The 26,521-nt window shown below is 48.9% G+C and overlaps 1 protein-coding gene across 1 annotated transcript in view; it reads right to left on the bottom strand.

Annotated features, from left to right (window-relative positions):
• Positions 1-26,521, bottom strand: part of fbn3 (fibrillin 3) — a 268,519-nt gene that overhangs the window by 26,675 nt on the left and 215,323 nt on the right. The window contains exons 51-57 of the mRNA XM_078198473.1: positions 20,226-20,291; positions 17,546-17,671; positions 13,438-13,557; positions 13,025-13,147; positions 10,889-11,020; positions 8,371-8,496; positions 1,213-1,419 (exon numbers count right to left, since the gene is read on the bottom strand). Of these exons, the coding sequence (XP_078054599.1) occupies positions 1,213-1,419; positions 8,371-8,496; positions 10,889-11,020; positions 13,025-13,147; positions 13,438-13,557; positions 17,546-17,671; positions 20,226-20,291 (900 nt within the window). The remainder of the gene's footprint in view (positions 1-1,212; positions 1,420-8,370; positions 8,497-10,888; positions 11,021-13,024; positions 13,148-13,437; positions 13,558-17,545; positions 17,672-20,225; positions 20,292-26,521) is intronic.

The following is a 26,521-nucleotide window of genomic DNA, read 5'->3' as shown; positions in this document are numbered from 1 at the left end:
AAATGAAGCATTCATAGAATCATAGAAACCCTACAGTGCAGAAGGAGGCCACTCGGCCCATCGAGTCTGCACCGACCACAATCCCACCCAATCCCTACCCCCGTAATTCCACATATTTACCCCGCTAATCCCTCCAATCTCTAACCTACGCATTCCAGGACACTCAGGAGCAATTGAGCAAGGCCAATGCACCTAACCCGCACATCTTTGGAGTGTGGGAGGAAACCCACGCAGACATGGGGAGAATGTGCAAACTCCGCACCGACAGTGACCCAAGCCGGAAATTAAACCCAGGTCCCCGGAACCGTGAGGCAGCAGTACTAACCACTGTGCCATCGTGCCGCCTGAATGAGTGTAATGACAATTCTGTGAGGGAGTGATGAAGTGGCTTACTTTGTAACCGTTAACCAGATTGGAGTTTACTGACACAACTGATACACAGGGGAGGCCATTTTCCCACCCTCTGACCAGGACCATGAATAGCATATTTTGGAAATTCTGGCACATGGTTTTCCATCCATGATCCAGAATCCATGGATACCAAGGCTGGGATTTTCCAGCCCCCCTGCAATGGGTTTTCCCGTGATGGACACAGCTCGGCATTGGCTGCCAGCAACACCTTCCGGTCCCACTGAAGTCAATGGCGATTTGTATGTCGCGCCTGTCTTATTGTCAGGAACCTGTGGCAATGTTCAACTTCAGTGGGCCCGCAAGATCCTGTTGGGAGGGAAGTGCTGGAAAATCCCATCCCAAGTATCAGAAACCAAAATGGGCTAGGCTCTCAGCTGGTGAATGGTTGGAAAATTACTCATGGAGAGTCCACATAGAATCATAGAATCCTACTGTGCAGAAGGAGGCCATTCGGCCCATCAAGTCTGCACTGACCACAAACCCACCCAGGCCCTAGCCCCATAACCCCATGCATTTATCCTAGCTAGCCCCCCCCCCCCGACACTAAGGGGCAACTTAGCATGGCCAATACACCTAACCCCGACATCTTTGCACTGTGGGAGGAAATTGGAGCACCCGGAGGAAACCCACGCAGACACGGGGGAGAATGTGCAAACTCCACACAGACAGTCACCCGAGGCTGGGATTGAATACGGGTCCCTGGCGCTGTATTGCAGCGCTGTGAGGCAGCAGTGCTAACCACTGTGCCACCGCGCCGGCCACATATAAATAACAGAGAGGACCCGCATACATCTGCCTTACCTCTGCCATCTGTGGCGTATCCAGGTCCATGGGGGCACATTTTCTTGTAGCGGGCAGTGCCAGGCAGTGGGCACAGTTCACACTGGTTGCCCCAACCCCTGCCTCCATTGCAGCAACACTCAGACTTGGTGACGAGGTTACGGTTGGTGGATGACATCTGGCACATGGTCTGTAAAACCTCGATGAAGCAGAACCCCTGGCGGTTGTCTGGGATGCGAGAGGACAAAGGCTAGGATTAGAGATTCCATCCACAGGCAGCAAGGCAGGAAAGACAGTTTAAAATTGGTAACCATTTAATATATGCAAAACTGCTACGTATGAAAAATGATCCTGAATTGTCATTTTATTTCATTTCTTCAGCTCCCTGATTCCTAACTTCTAGAACTCGATGGAATTTCTGTGAGGGTAAAACAGTGCATCGTCTGGCGTGGGACTGAGTTGTACAGAGAGGGACCGAACTGCGAGGCGTGGGACTACATTATCAATGCCACAGCAAGGGTCAACATCCAAAGAACTGGAAAGAAAAGATTCAGCATCCAGTCAACAGCTTCAGGAGGAGATGGACTTCATGACAAATGAAGATCAACATCAATGTTTGTAACTGGGATCCACGTTCTGGAGTCTGATGCATAATCAATGACTTTGCAAATTAAAGATCAAATGAAGCCGATCACCTAATATTTATTACACAGCACGAAACATCTAACATGGATATGGATACAAGAACGTACATATCCACAGAAACTTCAAAACACACAGAAACCCCCCTCCCCAAACACACAGAAACCCCCCCCAAACACACAGAAACACCCCTCCCCAAACACACAGAAAACCCCCTCCCCAAACACACAGAAACCCCCTCCCCAAACACACAGAAACCCCCCTCCCCAAACACACAGAAACCCCCTCCCCAAACACACAGAAACCCCCTTCCCCAAACACACAGAAACCCCCTCCCCAAACACACAGAAACCCCTTCCCCAAACACACAGAAACCCCTCTCCCAAACACACAGAAACCCCCCTCCCCAAACACACAGAAACCCCCTCCCCAAACACACAGAAACCCCCCTCCCCAAACACACAGAAACCCCTTCCCCAAACACACAGAAACCCCTCGCCCAAACACACAGAAACCCCCCTCCCCAAACACACAGAAACCCCCTCCCCAAACACACAGAAACCCCCCTCCCCAAACACACAGAAACCCCCTCCCCAAACACACAGAAACCCCCTCCCAAAACACACAGAAACCCCCCTCCCCAAACACACAGAAACCCCCTCCCCAAACACACAGAAACCCCCTCCCTAAACACACAGACACCCCCTCCCCAAACACACAGAAACCCCCCTCCCCAAACACACAGAAAACCCCCTCCCCAAACACACAGAAAACCCCCTCCCCAAACACACAGAAACCCCCTCCCCAAACACACATAAACCCCCTCCCCAAACACACAGAAACCCCCTCCCCAAACACACAGAAACCCCCCTCCCCAAACACACAGAAAACCCCCTCCCCAAACACACAGAAACCCTCTCCCCAAACACACAGAAAACCCCCTCCCCAAACACACAGAAACCCCCTCCCCAAACACACAGAAACCCTCCTCCCCAATAACACAGAAACCCCCTCCCCAAACACACAGAAACCTCCCTCCCCAATCACACAGAAACCCCCCTTCCCAAACACACGAAAACCCCCTCTCCAAACACACAGAAACCTCCCTCCCCAATCACACAGAAACCCCCCTCCCCAAACACACAGAAAACCCCCTCCCCAAACACACAGAAACCCCCCTCCCCAAACACACAGAAAACCCCCTCCCCAAACACACAGAAACCCTCTCCCCAAACACACAGAAAACCCCCTCCCCAAACACACAGAAACCCCCTCCCCAAACACACAGAAACCCTCCTCCCCAATCACACAGAAACCCCCTCCTCAAACACACAGACACTCCCTCCCCAAACACACAGAAACCCCCTCCTCAAACACACAGAAACCCCCTCCCAAAACACACAGAAACCCCCCTCCCCAAACACACAGAAACCCCCTCCCCAAACACACAGAAACCCTCTCCCCAAACACACAGAAACCCCCTCCCCAAACACACAGAAACCCCCCTCCCCAAACACACAGAAACCCCCTCCCCAAACACACAGACACTCCCTCCCCAAACACACAGAAACCCCCTCCTCAAACACACAGAAACCCCCCTCCCCAAACACACAGAAACCCCCCTCCCCAAACACACAGAAACCCCCTCCCCAAACACAGAGAAACCCCCCTCCCCAAACACAGAGAAACCCCCCTCCCCAAACACACAGAAACCCCCCTCCCCAAACACACAGAAACCCCCCTCCCCAAACACACAGACACCCCCTCCCCAAACACACAGAAACCCCCTCCTCAAACACACAGAAACCCCCCTCCCCAAACACACAGAAACCCCCTCCTCAAACACACAGAAACCCCCCTCCCCAAACACACAGAAACCCCCTCCCCAAACAAACAGAAACCGCCTCCCAAAACACACAGAAACCCCCCTCCCCAAACACACAGAAACCCCCTCCTCAAACACACAGAAACCCCCCTCCCCAAACACACAGAAACCCCCTTCCCCAAACACACAGAAACCCCCCTCCCAAAACACACAGAAACCCCCTCCCCAAACACACAGAAACCCCCCTCCCCAAACACACAGAAACCCCTCTCCCCAAACACACAGAAACCCCCCTCCCCAAACACACAGAAACCCCCCTCCCCAAACACACAGAAACCCTCCCCCCCAAACACACAGAAACCCCTCTCCCCAAACACACAGAAAACCCCCTCCCCAAACACACAGAAACCCCCCTCCCCAAACACACAGAAACCCCCTCCCCAAACAAACTGAAACCCCCTCCCCAAACACACAGAATCCCCCTCCCCAAACACACATAAACCCCCTCCCCAAACAAACAGAAACCGCCTCCCAAAAATACACAGAAACCCCCTCCCCAAACACACAGAAACCCCCTCCCCAAACAAACAGAAACCGCCTCCCAAAAATACACAGAAACCCCCTCCCCAAACACACAGAAACCCCCTCCCCAAACACACAGAAACCCCCCTCCCCAAACACACAGAAACCCCCTCCCAAAACACACAGAAACCCCCCTCCCCAAACACACAGAAACCCCCCTCCCCAAACACACAGAAACCCCCTCCTCAAACACACAGAAACCGCCTCCCAAAACACACAGAAACCCCCCTCCCCAAACACACAGAAACCCCCTCCCCAAACACACAGAAACCCCCTCCCCAAACACACAGAAACCCTCTCCCCAAACACACAGAAACCCCCTCCCCAAACACACAGAAACCCCCCTCCCCAAACACACAGAAACCCCCTCCCCAAACACACAGACACTCCCTCCCCAAACACACAGAAACCCCCTCCTCAAACACACAGAAACCCCCCTCCCCAAACACACAGAAACCCCCCTCCCCAAACACACAGAAACCCCCTCCCCAAACACACATAAACCCCCTCCCCAAACACAGAGAAACCCCCTCCCCAAACACAGAGAAACCCCCCTCCCCAAACACACAGAAACCCCCCTCCCCAAACACACAGAAACCCCCCTCCCCAAACACACAGACACCCCCTCCCCAAACACACAGAAACCCCCTCCTCAAACACACAGAAACCCCCCTCCCCAAACACACAGAAACCCCCTCCTCAAACACACAGAAACCCCCCTCCCCAAACACACAGAAACCCCCTCCCCAAACAAACAGAAACCGCCTCCCAAAACACACAGAAACCCCCCTCCCCAAACACACAGAAACCCCCTCCTCAAACACACAGAAACCCCCCTCCCCAAACACACAGAAACCCCCTTCCCCAAACACACAGAAACCCCCCTCCCAAAACACACAGAAACCCCCTCCCCAAACACACAGAAACCCCCCTCCCCAAACACACAGAAACCCCTCTCCCCAAACACACAGAAACCCCCCTCCCCAAACACACAGAAACCCCCCTCCCCAAACACACAGAAACCCTCCCCCCCAAACACACAGAAACCCCTCTCCCCAAACACACAGAAAACCCCCTCCCCAAACACACAGAAACCCCCCTCCCCAAACACACAGAAACCCCCTCCCCAAACAAACTGAAACCCCCTCCCCAAACACACAGAATCCCCCTCCCCAAACACACATAAACCCCCTCCCCAAACAAACAGAAACCGCCTCCCAAAAATACACAGAAACCCCCTCCCCAAACACACAGAAACCCCCTCCCCAAACAAACAGAAACCGCCTCCCAAAAATACACAGAAACCCCCTCCCCAAACACACAGAAACCCCCCTCCCCAAACACACAGAAACCCCCCTCCCCAAACACACAGAAACCCCCTCCCAAAACACACAGAAACCCCCCTCCCCAAACACACAGAAACCCCCCTCCCCAAACAAACAGAAACCGCCTCCCAAAAATACACAGAAACCCCCTTCCCCAAACACACAGAAACCCTCCTCCCCAAACACACAGAAACCCCCTCCTCAAACATACAGAAACCCCCTCCTCAAACATACAGAAACCCCCTCCTCAAACATACAGAAACTCCCTCCCCAAACACACAGAAACCCCCTCCCCAAACACGCGTTACTCTCTGAAATGGTAATTGGACAGGTTCAGTTTTGCTGCGTAAACATTTGACTTTGGCAATGCCAACGAACAAATGAGCCGGCAATATCCGCATTACCTGGCACCTCCAGAAAACAAAGCGTGGAACTACTGCTCAGTGTCTCGGTCAGTCTATTCAATATTTAATATCTGATCTTCTCATCCCTCACCTCTTATTACTTCTGACAATTTCATCCATACAATTTAAGGATTATCTGCTTTCTTGTGCTTAAACAAAGGAGATTACAAAGGGATGAGGGAGGTGTTGGCTAAAGTAGATTGGGAGTAAAAACTTAATCGTGAGACAATTAAGGAGCAGTGGAGAACTTTCAAAGCAATTTTTCACAGTGCTCAGCAAAAGTATATACCAGTGAAAAGGAAGGACTGTAGAAAAAGTGATAATCAGCCATGGATATCGAAGGAAATAAAGGAGGGCATCAAATTGAAAGAAAATGCATACAAAGTGGCAAAGATTAGTGGGAAAGTAGAGGATTGGGAAATCTTTAAAGGTGAACAGAAAGCCACGAAAAAAGCTATAAAGAAAAGTAAGATGGATTATGAGAGCAAACGAGCTCAGAATATAAAAACAGATAGCAAAAGTTTCTACAAATATATAAAATGAAAAAGACTGGTTAAAGTGAGCATTGGTCCTTTAGAGGACGAGAAGGGGGATGTAATAACTGGAAATGAGAAAATGGCTGAGGCATTGAACGGGTATTTTGTGTCGGTCTTCACAGTGGAAGATACAAATAACATGCCAAAAATTGATTACAGAAAAGCTATGGCAGGTGAGAACCTAGAAACTATCATTATCACGAAAGAGGTAGTGTTGGCGACCTAATGGGGCTAAAGGTAGACAAGTCTCCAGGCCTTGATGGAATGCATCCCAGGGTACTAAAAGAGATGGTGGGGGAAATAGCAAATGCACTCATGGTAATTTACCAAAATTCGCTGGACTCTGGGGTGGTTTCTGCAGATTGGAAAACAGCAAATGTGATGCCACTGTTTAAAAAAGGAGGTGGACAAAAGATGGGTAACTATAGGCTGGTTAGATTAACTTCTGTAGTAGGGAAAATGCTTCAATCTATCATCAAGGAAGAAATAGCGAGACATCTGGACATAAATTGTCCCATTGGAAAGACGCAGCATGGGTTCATGAAGGGCAGGTCATGTTTGACTAATTTGGTGGAATTCTTTGAGAACATTACATGCGCAGTGGACAATAAGGAACCTGTGGATGTGGTGTATCTGGATTTCCAGGAGGCATTTGACGAGGTGCCGCACCAAAGACTACTGCATAAGATACGGGTAATGTATTAGCATGGATAGAGGATTGGTTAACCATCAGAAAGCAAAGAGTGGGGGTAAATGGGTGTTTTTCTGGTTGGCGATCAGTGACTAATGATCAGTGTTGGGATCGCAATTGTTTACGATTTACATAGATGATTCTGAGTTGGGGACAAAGAGTAGTGTGTCAAAATTCGCAGATGACACTAAGATGAGTGGCAGAGCAAAGTGTGCAGAGGACGCTGAAAGCCCTTCTTTCAAAGGGTCTGAAAGTCTAAGTGAGTGGGCAAGGGTCTGGCAGATGGAGTACAATGTGAGGTAAATGTGAGGTCATCCATTTTGGTAGGAATAACAGCAAAATGGACTATTATTTAAATGGTAAAAAACTGCAGCATGCTGCTGTGCAGAGGGACCTGGGTTTCCTTGTACATGAATCGCAAAAAAGTTGGTTTGCAGTGCAGCAGGTAATTAAGAAAGCAAATGGAATTTTGTCCTTCATTGCTAGAGGGATGGAGTTTAAAAACTCCAGGAGGTTATGTTGCAGCTGTATAAGGTGCTGGTGAGGCCACACTTGGAGTACTGTGTACAATTTTGGTCTCCTTACTTGAGAAAGGATATACTGGCACTGGAGGGGGTGCAGAGGAGATTCACTAGGTTGATTCCAGCGTTGAGAGGGTTGGCTTATGAGGAGAGACTGAGTAGACTGGAGCTATACTCATTGGAATTCAGAAGAATGAGGGGAGATCTTATAGAAACATATAAGATTATGAAGGGAATAGATAAGATAGAAGCAGGGATGTTGTTTCCACTGGCAGGTGAAACTAGAACTAGGGGGCATGGCCTCAAAATAAGGGGGAGCAGATTTAGGACTGAGTTGAGGAGAAACGACTTCACACAAAGGGTTGTGAATCTGTGGAATTCCCTGCCCAGTGAAGCAGTTGAGGCTACCTCATTGAATGTTTTTAAGGCAAAGATAGATAACTTTTTGAACAGTAAAGGAATTAAGGGTTTTGATGAGCGGGCGGGTAAGTGGAGCTGAGTCCACGAAAAGATCAGCCATTATCTTATTGAATGGCGGAGCAGGCTCGAGGGGCCAGATGGCCCACTCCTGCTCCTAGTTCTTATGTTCTTATTTATGTTAAATGGCAAGAGATTTTCAGTGGATCTTGTTACTTTTCGTGGTTCTTACTTACCCAGACATTCTGTAGCTGATGGACTTTCCAAAAATCCTTCATTACAGTCGCACCGGTAACTGCCAACTGTGTTGATACATCGTCCATTCTGACATATTCCCGGTTTAGTGCGACACTCATTTTCATCTGGATACATTCCAAAAGAAAGTTAACTCGTGTGTGTGAGAATTAAAGTGCTGTATTTATAGACGACACCTTATTCCATCTCTCAGCAATGTTTCAGGGACAATGAAATAATTTAATGTGTTGTTCTGGCGGCCATTTTCATAGAAACCCCACAGTGCAGAAGGAGGCCATTCGGTCCATCGAGTCTGCACTGACAACAATCCCACTCAGGCCCTATTCCCATAACCCTATGCATTTACCCTAGCTAGTCCCCCTGACGCTAAGGGGCAAGTTAGCATGGCCAATCACCCTAATCCGCACATCTTTGGACTGTGGGAGGATACCGGAGAACTTGGAGGAAACCCACGCAGACATGGGGAAAATGTGCAAACTCCACACAGACAGTGACGCAAGCCAGGTATCTACCCCAGGTGCCTGGCGCTGTGAGGCAGCAGTGCTAACCACTGTGCCACCGTGCCGCCCCATTTTACACACCGTAAAATCCCACAACCAATTAAGCTATGTTAGAGTTGCTGATTGAAAAGGAAGTATTGGCCAGGACACTAAGAGACTTCACTGCTCTTCTTTGAATAGAGCCAAGAAATCTTGAATGTACCTAAGTGACAGGCAGGGCCTCAGTTTAATGTCCAGTCTAAAAGCGACTTCTGACTGGACAACACTGCCAAAGTATTGCACTGAACTGTCAGTCTAGATGATCCCAGATTGGGGTGTGGGACGTGAGTCAGAGCATCAGTGCCACAAATGAGCAAAGCTGAAATTCAGATATTCAACTGTAACATTCCTTAAAATTTAACCATACGTGACCTCACTCAACAGTGAGCTTGGATCAAATACATGCAAAAAGTAGACTGAAAATTTCTGTTTGGTTATCCAAGCCTATTTCAGATCAAACTTTTTGAGAGGTAACAAATTGGCGTCTTGTTTGGTACAAGATAATTCTCTATTAGCGCTCGGTTATCGGAATGTCAGAATATTCCAGAATTAGGTAACAACTCGAAATACAATCAACATTTTCAACAAGGTTTATCATCAATCAAATCAGGGATATGCAAAACAGGCCAGACATGCAACTTTTCATAATTGAAACAGGCTCATATTTCCCACAATACAGGCGGGATATTACGGCCTCGCTCGGGCGAGACTGGAAATTCCCGTCCGAGGTCAATGGAGATTTCTGGTTTCGGACCCTCGCCCGCTCCGATTCCGGGTGGTGGGCGAGGTGTTAGAATCCGGCCTAGGTGTTTTTAATCTTTATATATAGAATCATTGGTCTGAGTTTGTCTGCGCTAATTTGTCCTAAATTATACAGTAAGGTCTCTGGCCACACTTCTACTCAGCTGACGACCCTAGTTACCCCATGGAGGGGAGCAGAGTTAAAGTCAGGCAAACTACTCAATTAGCGTACTCTCTGCTACTGATAACCCTGAGAACTGCAAGGACAGTTTGGCGGTAATCACTGCAGCATTGGTGATGAGCCTCCTATTTTGTTGGATGCAGGAAGAGGGCCAAACATTGCTCTCTCATCTCTCTGTAGCAGCCCCAAAGACTAATCAGCTCCAGGCCCGAGTCTAATCCAAGGCCTTCAGTACGAAATAGGGTGAGGCATTTGCTGCGCCCCTTTCATTGCTGCTCCCTCTTCTGATCCTGTGGTGCCAATCCTGCCGCAGCAGCAGGCTTGCTCTTGGTGGAAATCCAATCCAACTCAGCCATCAACAGGAAGAGGGGTATCAAGGTCATAATCTCCCCAGAAATAACTAGAAACCTTCTAAATTCAACTAAACTGACCACAGAAAAAAACAACCAGCAGAGAAACATCCAGGCTGGGATTCTCCACGCCGCCCATCATATTTTCGTGGTGGCAGAGGTGGCCCGCCATTGGCCAGCAGCAGGATTTTCTGGTCCCACTGCTGTCAACGGGGTTTTTCATCTTATTCATCACCCACCACCGTGAATCCCGGGGCGGGGGTTCGCCGACAGCGGGACCGGGAGATCTTGCCGGTGGGAATGACCGGAGAATTCTGGCGCTAGTTACAGACAGGCTCAAGGACAGACACACAATTAGATAGATAGGTTTGCAGACAGACAGGTTTACAGGTGGACAGGACACACTCAGACAGACACACATACAGTTTGATAGACAGGCAGACAGATAGACAAGGCACACAGACAAACAGTTATACAGACAGATGGCTAGATAAGTACACCAACACACACACTGACAAATCTCACACACACACACATACACACACACACTCACAGAGTTAGATAAACAAGCGCGCACAGACAGACAAAGTCAAGAAGACAAACATACAGTTAAGACAGACAGATGGACACAAGGACAGCCACGCGCACCAAAAAACAGACAGGCTGTCAGAAAGACAGGACGACGTACCCATGCATCCCTCTCCGTCTGGTCTTCGCATCATTCCAGGTGGGCAGATGCACATGAAGGTGCCGATCAGGTTCTTGCAGATCATTCCTCGGGACTCACAATCGTGGAATCCTTCTGAACACTCATCCAAATCTGTAATCAGGGATAAGCACCGTCAGCAATGCATAAACCTTCCTCAGAGCCGCCCAACATCTCCCATACCGGCTTCCTGCCCATTATTACTTATACTCACTTCTCACTGAGTCACCGGGCAGTGCATCAGTGATATCAGAATTACCAAACAGTCTGGACAATACTGGGGATATCTCGCTCTGAGTGTTACTGACTGAACCAGTGAGCGACACAAGAATGGAAATGATCATTAAAAGAACTGAAATTCTCGCCTGTGAAATTACGAACACAAGTTCAGTCACCAGATACTTAATTTACATCCAAAACATGCTAACCGTTACAAATTGATTATTCTTACATACCTGACCTAATCCATATTGAGAAAGCCCCACTTACCAGCTGTAACCTTGTTCTATCGGGTGTGGGAGCTGTTAGCAGGAGTCGGGTCAGGTTGTGAATCTGTTACATCTTTGCTGGGCCATTCACATTGAATTCACACTGGATCTGGACACACTGCAGCTAGATTGGGTCATTCCAACGAGGGGATGGGTCACTATACAGAGGGAGCGGGTCACTCCAGAGGGAGTGGGTCACTCCAGAGAGGGGACGAGTCACTCCACAGAGAGAATGGATCACACCACAGGGGGAGCGGGTCACTCCACCGAGGGGACGGGTCACTCCACAGAGGGAGCGGGTCACTCTGAGGGGACAGGGTCACTCCACAGAGGGAGTGGGTCACTCTGAGGGGACGGGTCACTCCACCGAGGGGATGGTTCATTCCACCGAGGGGACGGGTCACTCCACAGAGGGAGCGGGTCACCCTGAGGGGGCGGGTCACCCTGAGGGGGCGGGTCACTCCATCGAGGGGGCGGGTCACTCCACCGGAGGGACGGGCCACTCCACCAGAGGGACGGGCCACTCCACCAGAGGGACGGGCCACTCCACCGGAGGGACTGGCCACTCCATGGAGGGAGCGGGTCACTCCATGGAGGGAGCGGGTCACTACATGGAGGGAGCGGGTCACTACATGGAGGGAGCGGGTCACTACATGGAGGGAGCGGGTCACCACATGGAGGGAGCGGGTCACTACATGGAGGGAGCGGGTCACTACACGGAAGGAGTGGGTCACTACATGGAGGGAGCGGGTCACTACATGGAGGGAGCGGGTCACTACACGGAAGGAGTGGGTCACTACATGGAGGGAATGGGTCACTACACGGAGGGAGTGGGTCACTACATGGAGGGAATGGGTCACTACACGGAGGGAGTGGGTCACTACATGGAGGGAGTGGGTCACTACACGGAGGGAGTGGGTCACTACATGGAGGGAGTGGGTCACTACACGGAGGGAGTGGGTCACTACATGGAGGGAGTGGGTCACTACACGGAGGGAGTGGGTCACTACATGGAGGGAGTGGGTCACTACACAGAGGAGATGGGTCACTACATGGAGGGAGTGGGTCACTACACGGAGGAGATGGGTCACTACATGGAGGGAGTGGGTCACTACACGGAGGGAGCGGGTCACTACACGGAGGAGATGGGTCACCTCACGGCAGATATCAGATTGAACTGGTGCGGGATCAGATCATTCCACAGTCAGACTTCTTCACTCCACAGCTCGAGTGGATCACTCCACAGCTGGTTTTTGTCATTTCACAGCTGATAGTGATAACCACACATCTGGAATTGGTCACTCCACAGCTGGTTTTGTTATCAAACAGCTTGATAGACAGAAGAGATGTTGGTCTGCTTTCCTGGTTAATATAACTGCCTGAACAGACACTTTGGCTAATGTTAAAATAATCCACATGATGAAAGAAAATCAGGTCCTTTCAGTTTATTATAAAAAATCTCCCAAGGACAAATGCCAACTTTAATAACTGATTTCTTGGCAAATCTGTCAAATCACTGATATTTTATTTAAATAAGTATTTCCAATCAGATTACGAAGGCAGTTTGGAGAAAGCTGATATTTGGTATCTGGTTAATGCTGTGCCAGAGCTCAGTGTCTCCTTCCCTCACCTTTACACATCTTGCGGTCCTCTCTCAGAGTGTAACCTCCAGGGCAAGTGCACTCATAGGAGCCATAGGTGTTGATGCAGCGAAATGCACAGAGCAGGGGATTGAGAGAACACTCATTGATATCTGAAAACACAAACAGAATATTGTACATCGCGCAGTCTCTCTGAGGATTCTTACGCCAGCTCTCACGCTAGCTTACACCATCCAGGTGACCATTCATGCATTGTGCAGGGGAGGACATTCTATGAGAGTTATTGTTCCTAAATCAGTCATCGCCAGGATCCAATACAAAATTAACCATCGCGAGTACTCACTTCAAAATTAACACTCACCGCTATCCTTTCCGAAGCAACAGTATCAACTTCACCTCTGAACAGTTTGCGTATTTTGAGTCATTAAAATGTTTGGCCTACCTTCACACGTCATCATTGGGCCAGGTTCGAATCCATCGTCACATGCGCACTCAAATCCTCCAATAACATTGCTGCAAGTTCCGTTACCGCACGGGTTACCAATGGTGCACTCATCGGTATCTAGACACAAAGGCCACACTCAGCACTGGGTATTGACAAATCTCTTGGATGTGGCTCTCTGTATTCTGGTGTATGTGCTGTTCCTGCCCCAAAGCTTCTTTCAACAACGCACAGCCAGCATCGCAGGAGGGACCATTCAAAATGAATAAGAAGCTGCAATGCGGTTTGCTATCCTTCTGGGGTAGGTGAGGAGACAGGGGGCAGGGAAATAGAGAGAACAGCAGAGTTGGGAATATTGGAGAGGCCTGGAAAGTCAGGATGAACAAGAGGCCAGAGGAGTGAGGAATTCGGGAAGGTCCAGCAGAGAAAGCAGTTCGGGAGAGAGCAATGGTGTGGTGGATTAGTGAGAGATCAGCAGATTGGAGGAAATATGTGGAGAAAAACAGAGGCGTTAGGGAGAGGTCAACAGGGGAAAGAGGAGGGTATGAATAGCGTTACAAACCCTAGGTTCATACGTGTATGTTTTGCGATTCTTTCTTTAATTCAGTGTAAAATGGAACAATTAAGCGCTCGTGTGACGTGTTTCAAATTCTGCCTGACAGCAGGCTCGGGTGACTTGGTTGTTAAAGGTTAAAGGGGGTCCAGGTTGTTTTACCACAAAGAAGATGCAAGATGTTCACATGTCCACACCTGTGGTCAATGGCAAGGGCATCAGCGATGACTATGGGTAGACTGTTAGTCTCCAAGTCTCACAGGGAAATGTTAGAAAAGCCAGGTTTTATGGACAGTTATACATTGAACTATCTAATAAATGTTATGATTGAATGGAGTTAGAGATTTAAAAACTAGTTAATTAGCTTTGTTACCAAGATATAAAGCCCATGTGATTCATGCTGCCAGAGGAAGGGCTTTAGGAGGGAATAGTCCATAGGAAGCCATTGTAGGATCGGGTTGCAGGTTTTCAAAATAGATTCCTAAACCTTACAGACATGGTCAACGTGCAAGAATCTGAGAGAAAGAATGAACCACATAGAATGCTGGTGGGAGCTTATATTTAGAAACATAGAAAACTACAGCACAAAACAGGCCCTTCGGCCCCACAAGTTGTGCCGAACATATCCCTACCTTTTAGGCCTACCTATAACCCTCCATCCTATTAAGTCCCATGTACTCATCCAGGAGTCTCTTAAAAGACCCTATTGAGTTTGCCTCCACCACCACTGACGGCAGCCGATTCCACTCGCCCACCACCCTCTGTGTGAAAAACCTCCCCCTAACATTTCCCCTGTACCTACCCCCCAGCACCTTAAACCTGTGTCCTCTGGTAGCAGCCATTTCCACCCTGGGAAAAAGTCTCTGAGAGTCCACCCGATCTATGCCTCTCAACATCTTATATACCTCTATTAGGTCTCCTCTCATCCTACATCTCTCCAAGGAGAAAAGACCGAGCTCCCTCAGCCTATCCTCATAAGGCATGCCACTCAATCCAGGCAACATCCTTGTAAATCGCCTCTGCACCCTTTCAATCTTTTCCACATCCTTCCTGTAATGAGGCGACCAGAACTGAGCACAGTACTCCAAGTGGGGTCTGACGAGGATCGAAAGGCTGGAAGATTCACCTAACTGTGGCTAGAGGGAGGAATCTCCAGGATAATTCTAACCATGAAAGTCAGTTTGGTGAGCAGAACTGGAAAAGTTCTGGAAAAGGAAAGAGGAAGCTATTCATCAAGAGTTCAGAATAGTTATGGACTTATTCCTGGAGAATGAAGTGTCCACTTAAGGAATATGTGAAGTATAACTGAGGAGGGGCATTTTCAGTCATTTTGAAAGATAAATGGGGAAACATTTTGTCTAGAATTTAAGTTGCCGACAAAAAGTGTTCAGTAAATGTTGTTTGAGTTTGTTTGGTACAATGAAAGTCTTCAAACTTGAAATCTTGTCATGTGATCCTGCCAGTCATTCACTGGGAATTCAAGTATCTTTAAAAAAGTTATTGGTCTCTACAGGAATCATAACAATAGTATAAAGAAATAAGGAATTGCCAACAGGGAGAAAGTAGGATCTCAAGAGTAAGAAAATAGGCAGATACCAAGAGAGTAAGAAAGTAGGGAGCTACTAATAGGGTAAAGAAATTGGAAGCAACTAACAGGTCAGATGGTCAATGTTGCTGCCAAAATTGGCTGCAAGTCCACGATGTGCTTTTTGCCCTATAATATACTGTTAAAAGTATCCAGTCATACTGACTTTTCAGTTTTCTGCAGGAAACCTTTCCTCCAAATCCATCATCTTTCCTTTTCCAATGGCGCTGCGTTGCGTTGAGGGTATGAATTCCATGACATCAATGCTCATCATCTCCATGTACACATGCGCCCACACTCCCGCTTTCCGGTAGCAAGCACTGGATGGAGACCATGAGCAAGGACTCACTGATTTTCCCTTCCTTTCCCTTGTCTTTTGGAACTCAGAGCACTGAGGTTAATGGAAGAGAGTCAGTTGCTGCCCTGGCTCATGTTAAATAAGCTGACACAAAGCAGGGGTGACTCCTGGGGTACTCGGGTCTTTACTGCTCAGTCCCACACTGACCGCTATCCATCAGGAAACTAGAATGATCTGTTTAATCTTAATAATCAATGCAAAAATATTTTATTTTTTGCCCCTCAGTTTCCCAGTGGATGCTTCTACTGTTATCCAGTTTTCTACAGACAGTCGAAGCAGGTATTCTGGGTGTAGACTCTGCGGGGGGTATTTAACGGAGGGACCAGGATCTTGCCCACCAGCTGGAGGGCCAGCAAGAGCCCCAAGTTGGCTCTTTCAGGGAAGACTCGCCATAGTAGGTGTCATTCCGGGAATTAACTGGACAGCGGTGGGTCTTCCCTGGGATCAAGGACTCCAGGGGCAGAAGCCTGCCTGCCAAGAGCTCTGGCCAATCAGAGGCCAGCATCTTTATTGAACAGCAGCGCCACTTGTACAAAATCCAACTGAGGCCTGATGCAGGACCCCAGGCCGCAGGGGAGTGATGGCAGGAGTGGATGTCCCAGGGTGGGAGTCATGGAGATTTCAGCAGTAAGGCCAGGCATGTGGTTCTCAATGGACACCGCCACCCGCCCCCCCCCCCCCCCCCCTCCCCCACCACCACCCCCCACGTCTCCCTGATGCTGGGTCCTTCAATCAGGCACCAAGTGATTTTGAATGTGGGACCACTCCCCCTCCCCCCGACCCTGAGGTTTAATCAGGTGAGAGGATGCCACTTGGGGACCTTGTCACCTTCCTGCCTCCATCCTGATTAAGTCCATGGCAGGAAGGCATTTAAAGGCCATTTAAGGATCGCAATTGGGAGTGGGGTGGGAAAGCGCTCCAGCGGCCTTCCTGCCATGGACTTAATCAGGATCGAGGGAGGAAAGTGGCAAGATCCCCTGGTGGCACCCTCCCTCCTGATGAAATGCCCACCATCCCCCACCATCACCTAACTCACCACGGGAGCGGACATTGAATTCGGCACATTGTGACAGGTGGCCTTGTGTCTGGGAGAGACTACATTAGTCCCCAGTCCACTTTGCTACTCAGAAACCCATCCATGGTCTCATGGATGTTATGTTCAACGTCAGTTTAGACATGTGTATCTCTCAGGCGAGGGATATTTTTTTGACAGCTCTTGTAGCCAGCCAATGGGGACAATCTCAGAGCTGTTCAGGAAGCTGGGACCAGTCCTGAGGCTGAGAATTATTGATCTTATTATTTATCACAGCATCAGGCTGGTTTCAGCAGAAATGACGTTATCCCTGTGGTTGTGTTAGCCCCACATCGGAGATTCTGTTTCTCTGCTTTTTCCTGCTACATCTCAATATTTTACCCCTGTTTATCTAACTTTCACTTAAATGTTGTGACTGTCTCAGCTGTGGGGATGGATTCATATTCTAATAGCTGTTTGTGTAAAAGCAAAACCATTAACTCCTCCCCGCACCTTTCTGTATTTTAAGCCCTAATCCTCAACCTGTTCTCCTTTACATGACTTTTGTCCAAATGTGACACATCACATCAGGCAACTCACCAACGCAGTTGACTCCAGTGAAATCCAGGCTGTATCCGAACGGGCATTCACATCGGAAGGAACCATCTGTGTTTATACAATGCCCGTTAACACAGATTCCAGGATTCTCCACACACTCGTTCACATCTTAAAAAGAGGGAAACAAAAATCAGGAGTTATAGAGTCATAGAGGTTTATAGCATGGAAACAGGCCCTTCGGCCCAACTTGTCATGCCGCCCTTTTTTAAAAAAATCCCTAAGCTAATCCCAATTGCCCGCATTTGGCCCATATCCCTCTATACCCATCGTACCCATGTAACTGTCTAAATGCTTTTTAAAAGATAAAATTGTACCCGCCTCTACTACTACCTCTGGCAGCTTGTTCCAGACACTCACCACCCTCTGCGTGAGAAAATTGCCCCTCTGGACCCTTTTGTATCTCTCCCCTCTCACCTTAAACCTATGCCCTCTAGTTTTAGACTCCCCTACCTTTGGGAAAAGAGATTGACTATCTACCTTGTCTATGCCCCTCATTATTTTATAGACCTCTATAAGGTCACCCCTCAGCCTCCTACGCTCCAGAGAAAAAAGTCCCAGTCTATTCAGCCTCTCCTTATAACTCAAACCATCAAGTCCGGGTAGCATCCTAGTAAATCTTCTGCACTCTTTCTAGTTTAATAATATCCTTTCTATAATAGGGTGACCAGAACTGCACACAGTATTCCAAGTGTGGCCGTACCAATGTCTTGTACAACTTCAACAAGACGTCCCAACTCCTGTATTCAATGTTCTGACCGATGAAACCAAACCTTCTTCACCACTCTGTCCACCTGTGACTCCACTTTCAAGAACCTATGAACATGTACCCCTGGATCTTTTTGTTCTGTAACTCTCCCCAACGCCCTACCATTAACTGAGTAAGTCCTGCCCTGGTTCAATCTACCAAAATGCATTACCTCGCATTTGTCTAAATTAAACTCCATCTGCCATTCATCAGTCCACTGGCCCAATTGATCAAGATCCCATTGCAATTGGAGATAACTTTCTTCACTGTCCACTATACCACCAACCTTGGTGTCATCTGCAAACTTACTAACCATGCCCCTATATTCTCATCCAAATATTTACATATTACATATTTATTTTGTTTTTACCATTTGAAGCTGATGTTTCTATTAATATATAAATGATTAAGCATTTTTGATAACTCATGAAATATTCAGCATGTATTAAATGTATTTAATCTTATTCATGGGCTCCATATTAATCTGTCAGTTCGAGGCAACAGTTATCTTGGAAAGGCTGTGGGAATAAAATAAAGATCAGCAGAACCTAGAATGTTGTAACTACTCTCACTGTTGCACATAGGGACTGGGGGACTTGAATTATTTCAGCAGTGTTTAAACATGTTGGGGGAGGTGATGTCCTAGTGGCATTATCACTAGACTATTAATTCAGAAACTAGGCTAAGGTTCTGGGGACCCGGGTTCGAATCCCACCATGGCAGATGGTGGAATTTGAATTTTAAAAAAATCTGGAATTAAGAATCTACTGATGACCATGAAACCATTGTCGATTGTCAGAAAAACCCATCTCTAATGTCCTTTAGGGAAGGAAGCATGCTGGCCTTACCTGGTCTGGCCTGGCATGTGACTCCAGAGCTATAGCAATGTGGTTGACTCTCAACTGCCCTCAGACAACTCGGATGGGCAATAAATGCTGGCCAGCTAGCGATGCCCATGTCCACAAATGAATATTTAAAAAATGTCTTGTTTGGAATCTCAAGTGTATCATAATCTTGTATTAGAGTAATGTGGTGAGTGGAAGACCACTTGTCCATCTAGACTAATCTTTCAAATCTCCCATCAGGTTGCTAACTGTGGTTCTGGGACTAAAGGTCCTGTACCAATTTTCCGAAGAGCAACTTATCCATTTTAAAATAATGCCTATAAAATCACCTACTCAGAGGTGAGGGAACATTTTCTTGCAGCGCTTATAATGACATTCTTCCTCCCACATGCACACATATATGCATACACACAGCGAAGCCCACTGTGCTCCCTCACCCCTGCCCCAGATGATTGGTATCCTGTGTTGGTTACTATTAAATCAGAGACTACCGGAGGGGTAGCTCCAAAGAACTCACCCTGAGGTAAGCTACAGGAACAAACAGGGGTTCATTAATGAACTGTTCTCCTCACACTCCAGCCCACAACAGCCTGTCGGGGAGGATTCCCGGGCAGGTCACCTGACTCGTCCTCTTAAAGAGGCTACGCCCCGCATACATAACAGTTACCTTACAATGATTGCCACACATCTGGCTTAGCTTATTACCCATTCACAGATGTTCAATACACTGCAACCTTTTGCAGGACAGTGTTTTCCGGTAGGCTAACCTTTATAAAAGCTGGGAAAAAATGACCTGTGTCCGGTCTGAAGCTTACAAAGAATTAAAGGCTGAAGAGATATACTTTGGAAAGTAATTAGCAAGTGAAAATCACAAGAAAAACAAGTCGAATTGAAAGGTCAAGGATGGTTACTGATTGAATGTGATCTGAAGGAGGCAGTCTCTGTGATGAGACAGTGAAAGTATCAATTATTTTGTTTCAATTCGGATTCTTGTAACGGCTATGCAGCAATATTTATCCTCGTTAGAGGGCAGAATATAGAATTAAGTTTGGTGAATTTTACACAGTTTTACCTTCACGAGTATCACCGATGCCAGGGATAGCACCATGACCGTAAGGACACAGCTCCTGGAAAGCAACTGGAAAAGAAAAGTAATCTTATTAAAAGCAGCTCCGAGCTTATCTTAGCAGAAACAATGTGGGAAGAATGGGAAGCAGAATATAATTAAATGTAAATCACTGGGACTGAACCCGCTAGATCCACTAAGTACAACACAATGGAAGAATCTGCAGGATCCTGTGCCTCTAAAATAATAATATTACCTTCTTACTGTATCTCTTCATCTAAAACTGATATTAAAACATATTAATGCACATATGTCCTTTCCCCCCACTAAGGGTCCTTATATTATCCAAAAGTCCTGTGTCTCTCAGGCACTGATAGCGTACAGACATAGTGTAATGATTTCAATCAGGCCATTGAGGTTGGTCTATTGGAATATGAAGTCCCTGATTTAGGAGTCAACTGATGGGCCAATCAGGGAAACTTTCCTTGTATTTCCTCTGGCACTCCCGGAGGTCGACTGCTGACTGATAGCAGTCTGTGCATTGCTGTTGGAATTGTGAATAAAGGGATTTTGATGAAGGGACTTCTGCCTTCGAAGATTTATTACACATAGGAATAGGAGTTCGCCACTTAGCCCTTCAAACCCATTCTGCCCTTCAATGTGATCCTGGCTGATATTTGGTCTAACTCCATTTACCCGGCTTTATCCTCCATCTCTTAATTCCTGCGGTTAACAAAAATCTATCAGCCTCAGATTTAAAATTAACAATTGATCAAGCATCAATCCTAATTTAGAGAAGAGAGTTCCAAACATCTGAACGCTTTGACTCTCATCTTTAGAACATGCTTCCTAGTCGTAGATTCCCCAACCAGTGAAAGTAATTTCCTTTATCTACCCTATCTGTTCTCAATACATTGTAAACGTTGAACTAATTCTGCCTTGATTGTCTGAATTATGGGGAAAACATTCTAGTGTGGTCGGTTTAGCTCAGTCAGCTGGTTAGCGATGTGGAGCAATGCTAACAGCGTGGGTTCAATTCCTGTACCTGCTGAGGTTATTCATACCCTTTTCAACCTTGCCCTTTGCCTGAGGTGTGATGATCCTCAGGTTAAATCACCACCAGTCAGCTCCCCCACCCTCAAAGGGGACAGCAACCTACTGTCATCTGGGACTATGGCGACGTTACACTTGTACAATCTCGCTAGGTAATTAAAACCTTGGTGTCCTGGTATAATTTTGGTAAATCTCCCTCCAATCTATTTTCCTTAAGGTGTGCTGCCCAGAACTGATGTTAATATTTAGATATAGTGTAACCAGGTGATGCGCGACAATCAAGCACGTGGAACCAAGGCTTCGATATTGAAGGCTTTTATTGTGTAACAATGGAACTACTAACACGAATACACCAGTTCAGACTGAAGGGGTCCTGCCGGAGCAGAGGGTCTTATACCTCGCCACCGGAGGCGGGGCCCCACTGGGATGTGCCATGATAACACTTATAACAGGTAAACACCCTAACCCAACAACATTGTACAACCCCCACAGTAACAACACCCTAGCCCAACAGTAACATAATAACAACCCCCAGTGGTAACCAACGATGGTTCACCACATTCACCCCTCCTTTAAAAACAAAAGGCGGCGGGGTGCAAGAAAAAAACAGGTCATATATACAGAATTCACAAGTCCAGACGGTCTGGAGGACCGCACCGACGCTGTGATCTCCTCAACACCGGTTGCGAAACCGGAGCAGGTGCTTGCGGTGGCGTTCTCTCCAAAACAACGTCCGGCTGTCCCCTCAAGGACTCCCGGGCCGGTTGGCCCTGGTGAGGCGATGGTGCAGGGGATCCTGGAACCTTCGGTGGTGGCGCCGATCTCCGAGTCTCAGGCAAGCTGTACATGGGAGTAGAACTGTTATGCACTGGTCCCGGTGCTGACCGCGCCACGTCTGGGGAAGCAATGAGGAGTAGTGGATTCGTGACTGGGGGAATAGGAGCGACAGGAGTTGCTACGTCCCCTGCGGGCGCCAGGTCTCTAATGGAGACAGTGTCCTCTCGCCCGTCAGGACATGCCACATAGGCATACTGAGGGTTGGCGTGGAGGAGTTGGACCGGTTCGACCAAGGGGTCGGACCTGCGAGCCCTCACATGTCGCCGCAGAAGGACGGGTCCTGGGTACGTCAACCAGGCTGGCAATGAGATCCCCGAGGACGACTTCCGAGGGAATGAGAACATCCTCTCATGGGGAGTAGCATTGGTTGCCGTACACAGGAGGGAGCGGATAGAATGGAGCGCATTTGGAAGGACCTCCTGCCAACGGGAGACTGGAAGGCCCCTGGATTTCAGTGCCAGTAGGACAGCCTTCCAGACTGTAGCATTCTCCCTTTCCACCTGTCCGTTACCCCTAGGGTTGTAGCTCGTGGTTCTACTAGAGGCAATCCCGAATGAGAGCAGGAATTGCCTCAAGTCGTTGCTCATGAACGACGAGCCCCTGTCGCTATGAATGTAGCAGGGGTACCCGAACAGGGTAAAAAGCTCACTGAATGCCTTGATGACGGTGGCAGTCGACGTGTCCGCACAGGGGACAACAAACGGGAACCGGGAGTACTCGTCTATTATGTTGAGGAAATAGACGTTCCGGTCCGTTGAGGGAAGGGGGCCCTTAAAATCCACACTCAGCCTCTCAAAAGGGCGAGTGGCCTTGACCAATTGTGCCCGGTCTGGTCGATAAAAGTGTGGTTTGCATTCTGCGCAAATCCGACAGCTTCTCGTCACTGACCTGACATCCTCCACCGAGTAGGGCAGGTTGCGGGCTTTGACGAAATGGTAGAGTCTGGTGACTCCAGGATGACACAGATCATTGTGGAGGGCCTTCAAGCGGTCCTCCTGCATGATGGCGCATGTTCCGCGCGAGAGGGCATCCGAGGGCTCATTGAGCTTCCCTGGACGATACATAATATCGTAATTATAGGTGGAGAGCTCAATTCTCCACCGCAAGATCTTATCGTTCTTGATCTTGCCCCTCTGCGTGTTGCTGAACATAAACGCCACGGATCGTTGATCCGTGATCAGGGTGAACCGCTTCCCCGCCAGGTAATGGCGCCAGTGTCTGACTGCCTCCACAATGGCCTGAGCCTCCTTCTCCACCGCTGAGTGCCGAATTTCGGGGCCTTGAAGGGTGCGGGAAAAGAACGCGACGGGCCTGCCTGGTTTAGTGTGGCGGCTAGGGCGAAATCAGATGCATCACTCTCCACCTGGAAAGGGATGGATTCATCCACCGCGTGCATCGTGGCTTTCGAGATGTCGCTTTTCAAAGCCTTGAAGGCCAATTGGGCCTCCGGCGTAAGTGGGAAGGTCGTGGACTTGATGAGCGGACGAGCTTTGTCCGCGTAGTTGGGGACCCACTGCGCATAGTACGAAAAGAACCCGAGGCATCTCCTCAGTGCTTTCGTGCTAGCGGGCAAGGGAAGTTCAGTAAGGGGGCGCATACGGTCTGGATCAGGGCCAATGACCCCGTTTTCCACCACGTATCCGAGGATGGCTAACCTGCGCGTATGGAATACGCACTTCTCCCTGTTATAGGTCAGGTTCAGGCGAGATGCAGTGCGCAGAAAGTGTTGGAGATTCGTGTCGTGGTCCTGCTGGTCATGGCCGCAGATGGTGACGTTATCCAGGTATGGGAAGGTAGCCCGCAACCCGTTCTGGTCCACCATTCGGTCCATAGCACGCTGGAAGACCGAGACCCCATTGGTGACACCAAATGGAACCCTGAGGAATTGGTATAGACGACCATCCGCCTCAAAAGCCGTGTATTGTCGGTCCTCTGGGCGGATGGGGAGTTGATGGTAGGCGGACTTAAGGTCTATGGTAGAGAACACTCGGTACTGCGCAATCTGATTGACCATATCAGAAATGCGCGGGAGAGGATACGCATCCAGCTGCGTATAACGATTAATGGTCTGACTATAGTCGATGACCATCCGAGGTTTGTTCCCGCTTTTGACTACCACGACCTGCGCTCTCCACGGACTAGCACTGGCCTGTATGATCCCTTCCTTGAGGAGCCGCTGAACCTCAGATCTAATAAAGATCCGGTCCTCAGCGCTGTAACGCCTACTTTTAGTAGCGATGGGCTTGCAGCCTGGTACCAGATTCTTAAAGAGGGATGGTGTAGTGATTTTCAGAGTGGAAAGATTGCATGCGGGGCGCTTTGGGCAATTTGGAGGCTGCGGCTGATTCCCTACTGCCAGTGAAGGGAGTGGCCCACCGTACTGTAGGATCACACTCTTCATGTGGACCATAAAATTTAGTCCGAGGAGAATTGGCGCACAAAGGTGAGGTAACACAAGGAGCCTGTATTGCTCGTAAATTGTGCCCTGTACCTCAAGAGTTACCATACATCGTCCTTGGATCGGTACAGACCGGGACCGTGATGCCATGGAAATTGTCTGCTTGGCAGGGAGAACCCGGAGTCCACACCTTTTAGCAGTTTCAGGGTGTATGAAACTTTCGGTGCTCCCACTGTCAAACAGACAATTCACAGTTCGACCATTTACCTTTATATCCATCATGGAATTCTCAAGCCTGTGGTGCTTAGTCTGGTCCAGGGAGATCGACGCCACCGTTGGTCCCTGGGCGTCACTGCATGCCGCCGATGTTGATGCTGAGGACCCCTGCTGGTCGCTCCTAGTCGTCGTGGACCATGATGGCCGCCCCCATGAATCGCACGTGGGCGAGGGCGCCAAACGCAGCGACTCCTGGTGGTCTTCCTCCTCCTCCGTCAGCCACGATGGCGCCGTCCTGGGTTCGCACATGGTCGGACCTCGTGGGTACTGCGACGCCGAAGGAGATTGTCTCCGTTCTGGAGGGTTACAAGCTGCACTGCCGTTTTTAGACTTCGACCTGCAGACTTTACCGTAGTGGCCTTTTTTACCGCACTGGCTGCAGATAGCCGTTCTTGCCGGACACTGTTGCCGTGGATGCTTGGCCCCACCACAAAAATAGCATCGCTGGCCACCTGGAGCTGCCGCCGTCGTCGGATCGATCTGGGAGCGCGGGTTAGCGGGGCGAGGAGGGAGCTGAGCTTGCTCCTGCCACGTTGACTGCACGTGGTCCTCGGGGTACAGCGCCAAGCTTTTTGACGCCGCTTCCAGCATCTCAGCCATCTCCATTGCTTGGGTCAAGTCGAGGTTCCCCTTTTCCAGCAATTTAAGCCTGATGTACGAGGACCCTACCCCTGCTACGAACGCGTCTCGGGCGAGGTCGTACATATATTGTTCGGCTGATACGTCTTTACAATCGCAACCTCTGGCAAGCTGCAGGAGCTCATTGGCGTAGTCCTCCATGGTTTCGCCCGACTGCCGACGTCGTGTAGCGAGGAGGTAACGAGCGTGTATCTCGTTGGGTGGTTTCGTGTATCGTTTCTTCAGGAGCTCGACGGCCCTCGGGTAAGTGGGAGCCGCACGAATCGCGAGATAAATCGTGTCGCTTACCCTTGCGTGGAGGACTTGGAGTTTGTCACTGTCTGTAGTGACAGCTACAGAGGCAGCCAGGTAGTCTTCGAAACACTTCCACCAGTGGTCGAAGGTGTTAGCGGCACCGACCGCACGTGGGTCCAGCGCCAGACGATCTGGTTTTAAGATCTGTTCCATACTCTTTTTTTGTACAGCTGAGAGTTTTCTGTTACACAATAAAATTGATGCGCGACAATCAAGCACGTGGAACCAAGGCTTCGATATTGAAGGCTTTTATTGTGTAACAATGGAACTACTAACACGAATACACCAGTTCAGACTGAAGGGGTCCTGCCGGAGCAGAGGGTCTTATACCTCGCCACCGGAGGCGGGGCCCCACTGGGATGTGCCATGATAACACTTATAACAGGTAAACACCCTAACCCAACAACATAGTACAACCCCCACAGTAACAACACCCTAGCCCAACAGTAACATAATAACAACCCCCAGTGGTAACCAACGATGGTTCACCACACCAGGCCTTTGAGTATCTGAGTATCAGTTCTGCCCCATTGTATTCCAGGTCTCTAGATATATTCACACATATATATATACATATATATATATCCAGCTATATTGGGCGGCACTGTGGCCCAGTGGTTAGCACTACTGCCTCACAGCGCCAGGGTTCCAGATTCAATTCCGCCCACGGGTCACTGTATGTATGGAGTTTGCACATTCTCCCTGTGTCTGCGTGGGTTTCCTCTGGGTGCTCTGGTTTCCTCCCACAGTCCAAACATGTGTGGGTTAGGTTGATTGGCCATGCTAAATTGCTCTTTAGTGTAAG

Source organism: Mustelus asterias, chromosome 26 (assembly GCF_964213995.1).
Source record: "Mustelus asterias chromosome 26, sMusAst1.hap1.1, whole genome shotgun sequence".
In the NCBI taxonomy this organism is placed as follows: Eukaryota; Metazoa; Chordata; class Chondrichthyes; order Carcharhiniformes; family Triakidae; genus Mustelus; species Mustelus asterias.
The sequence above is the reverse complement of the archived record's forward strand: the minus strand, read 5'-3'. Positions and strand labels throughout refer to the sequence as shown.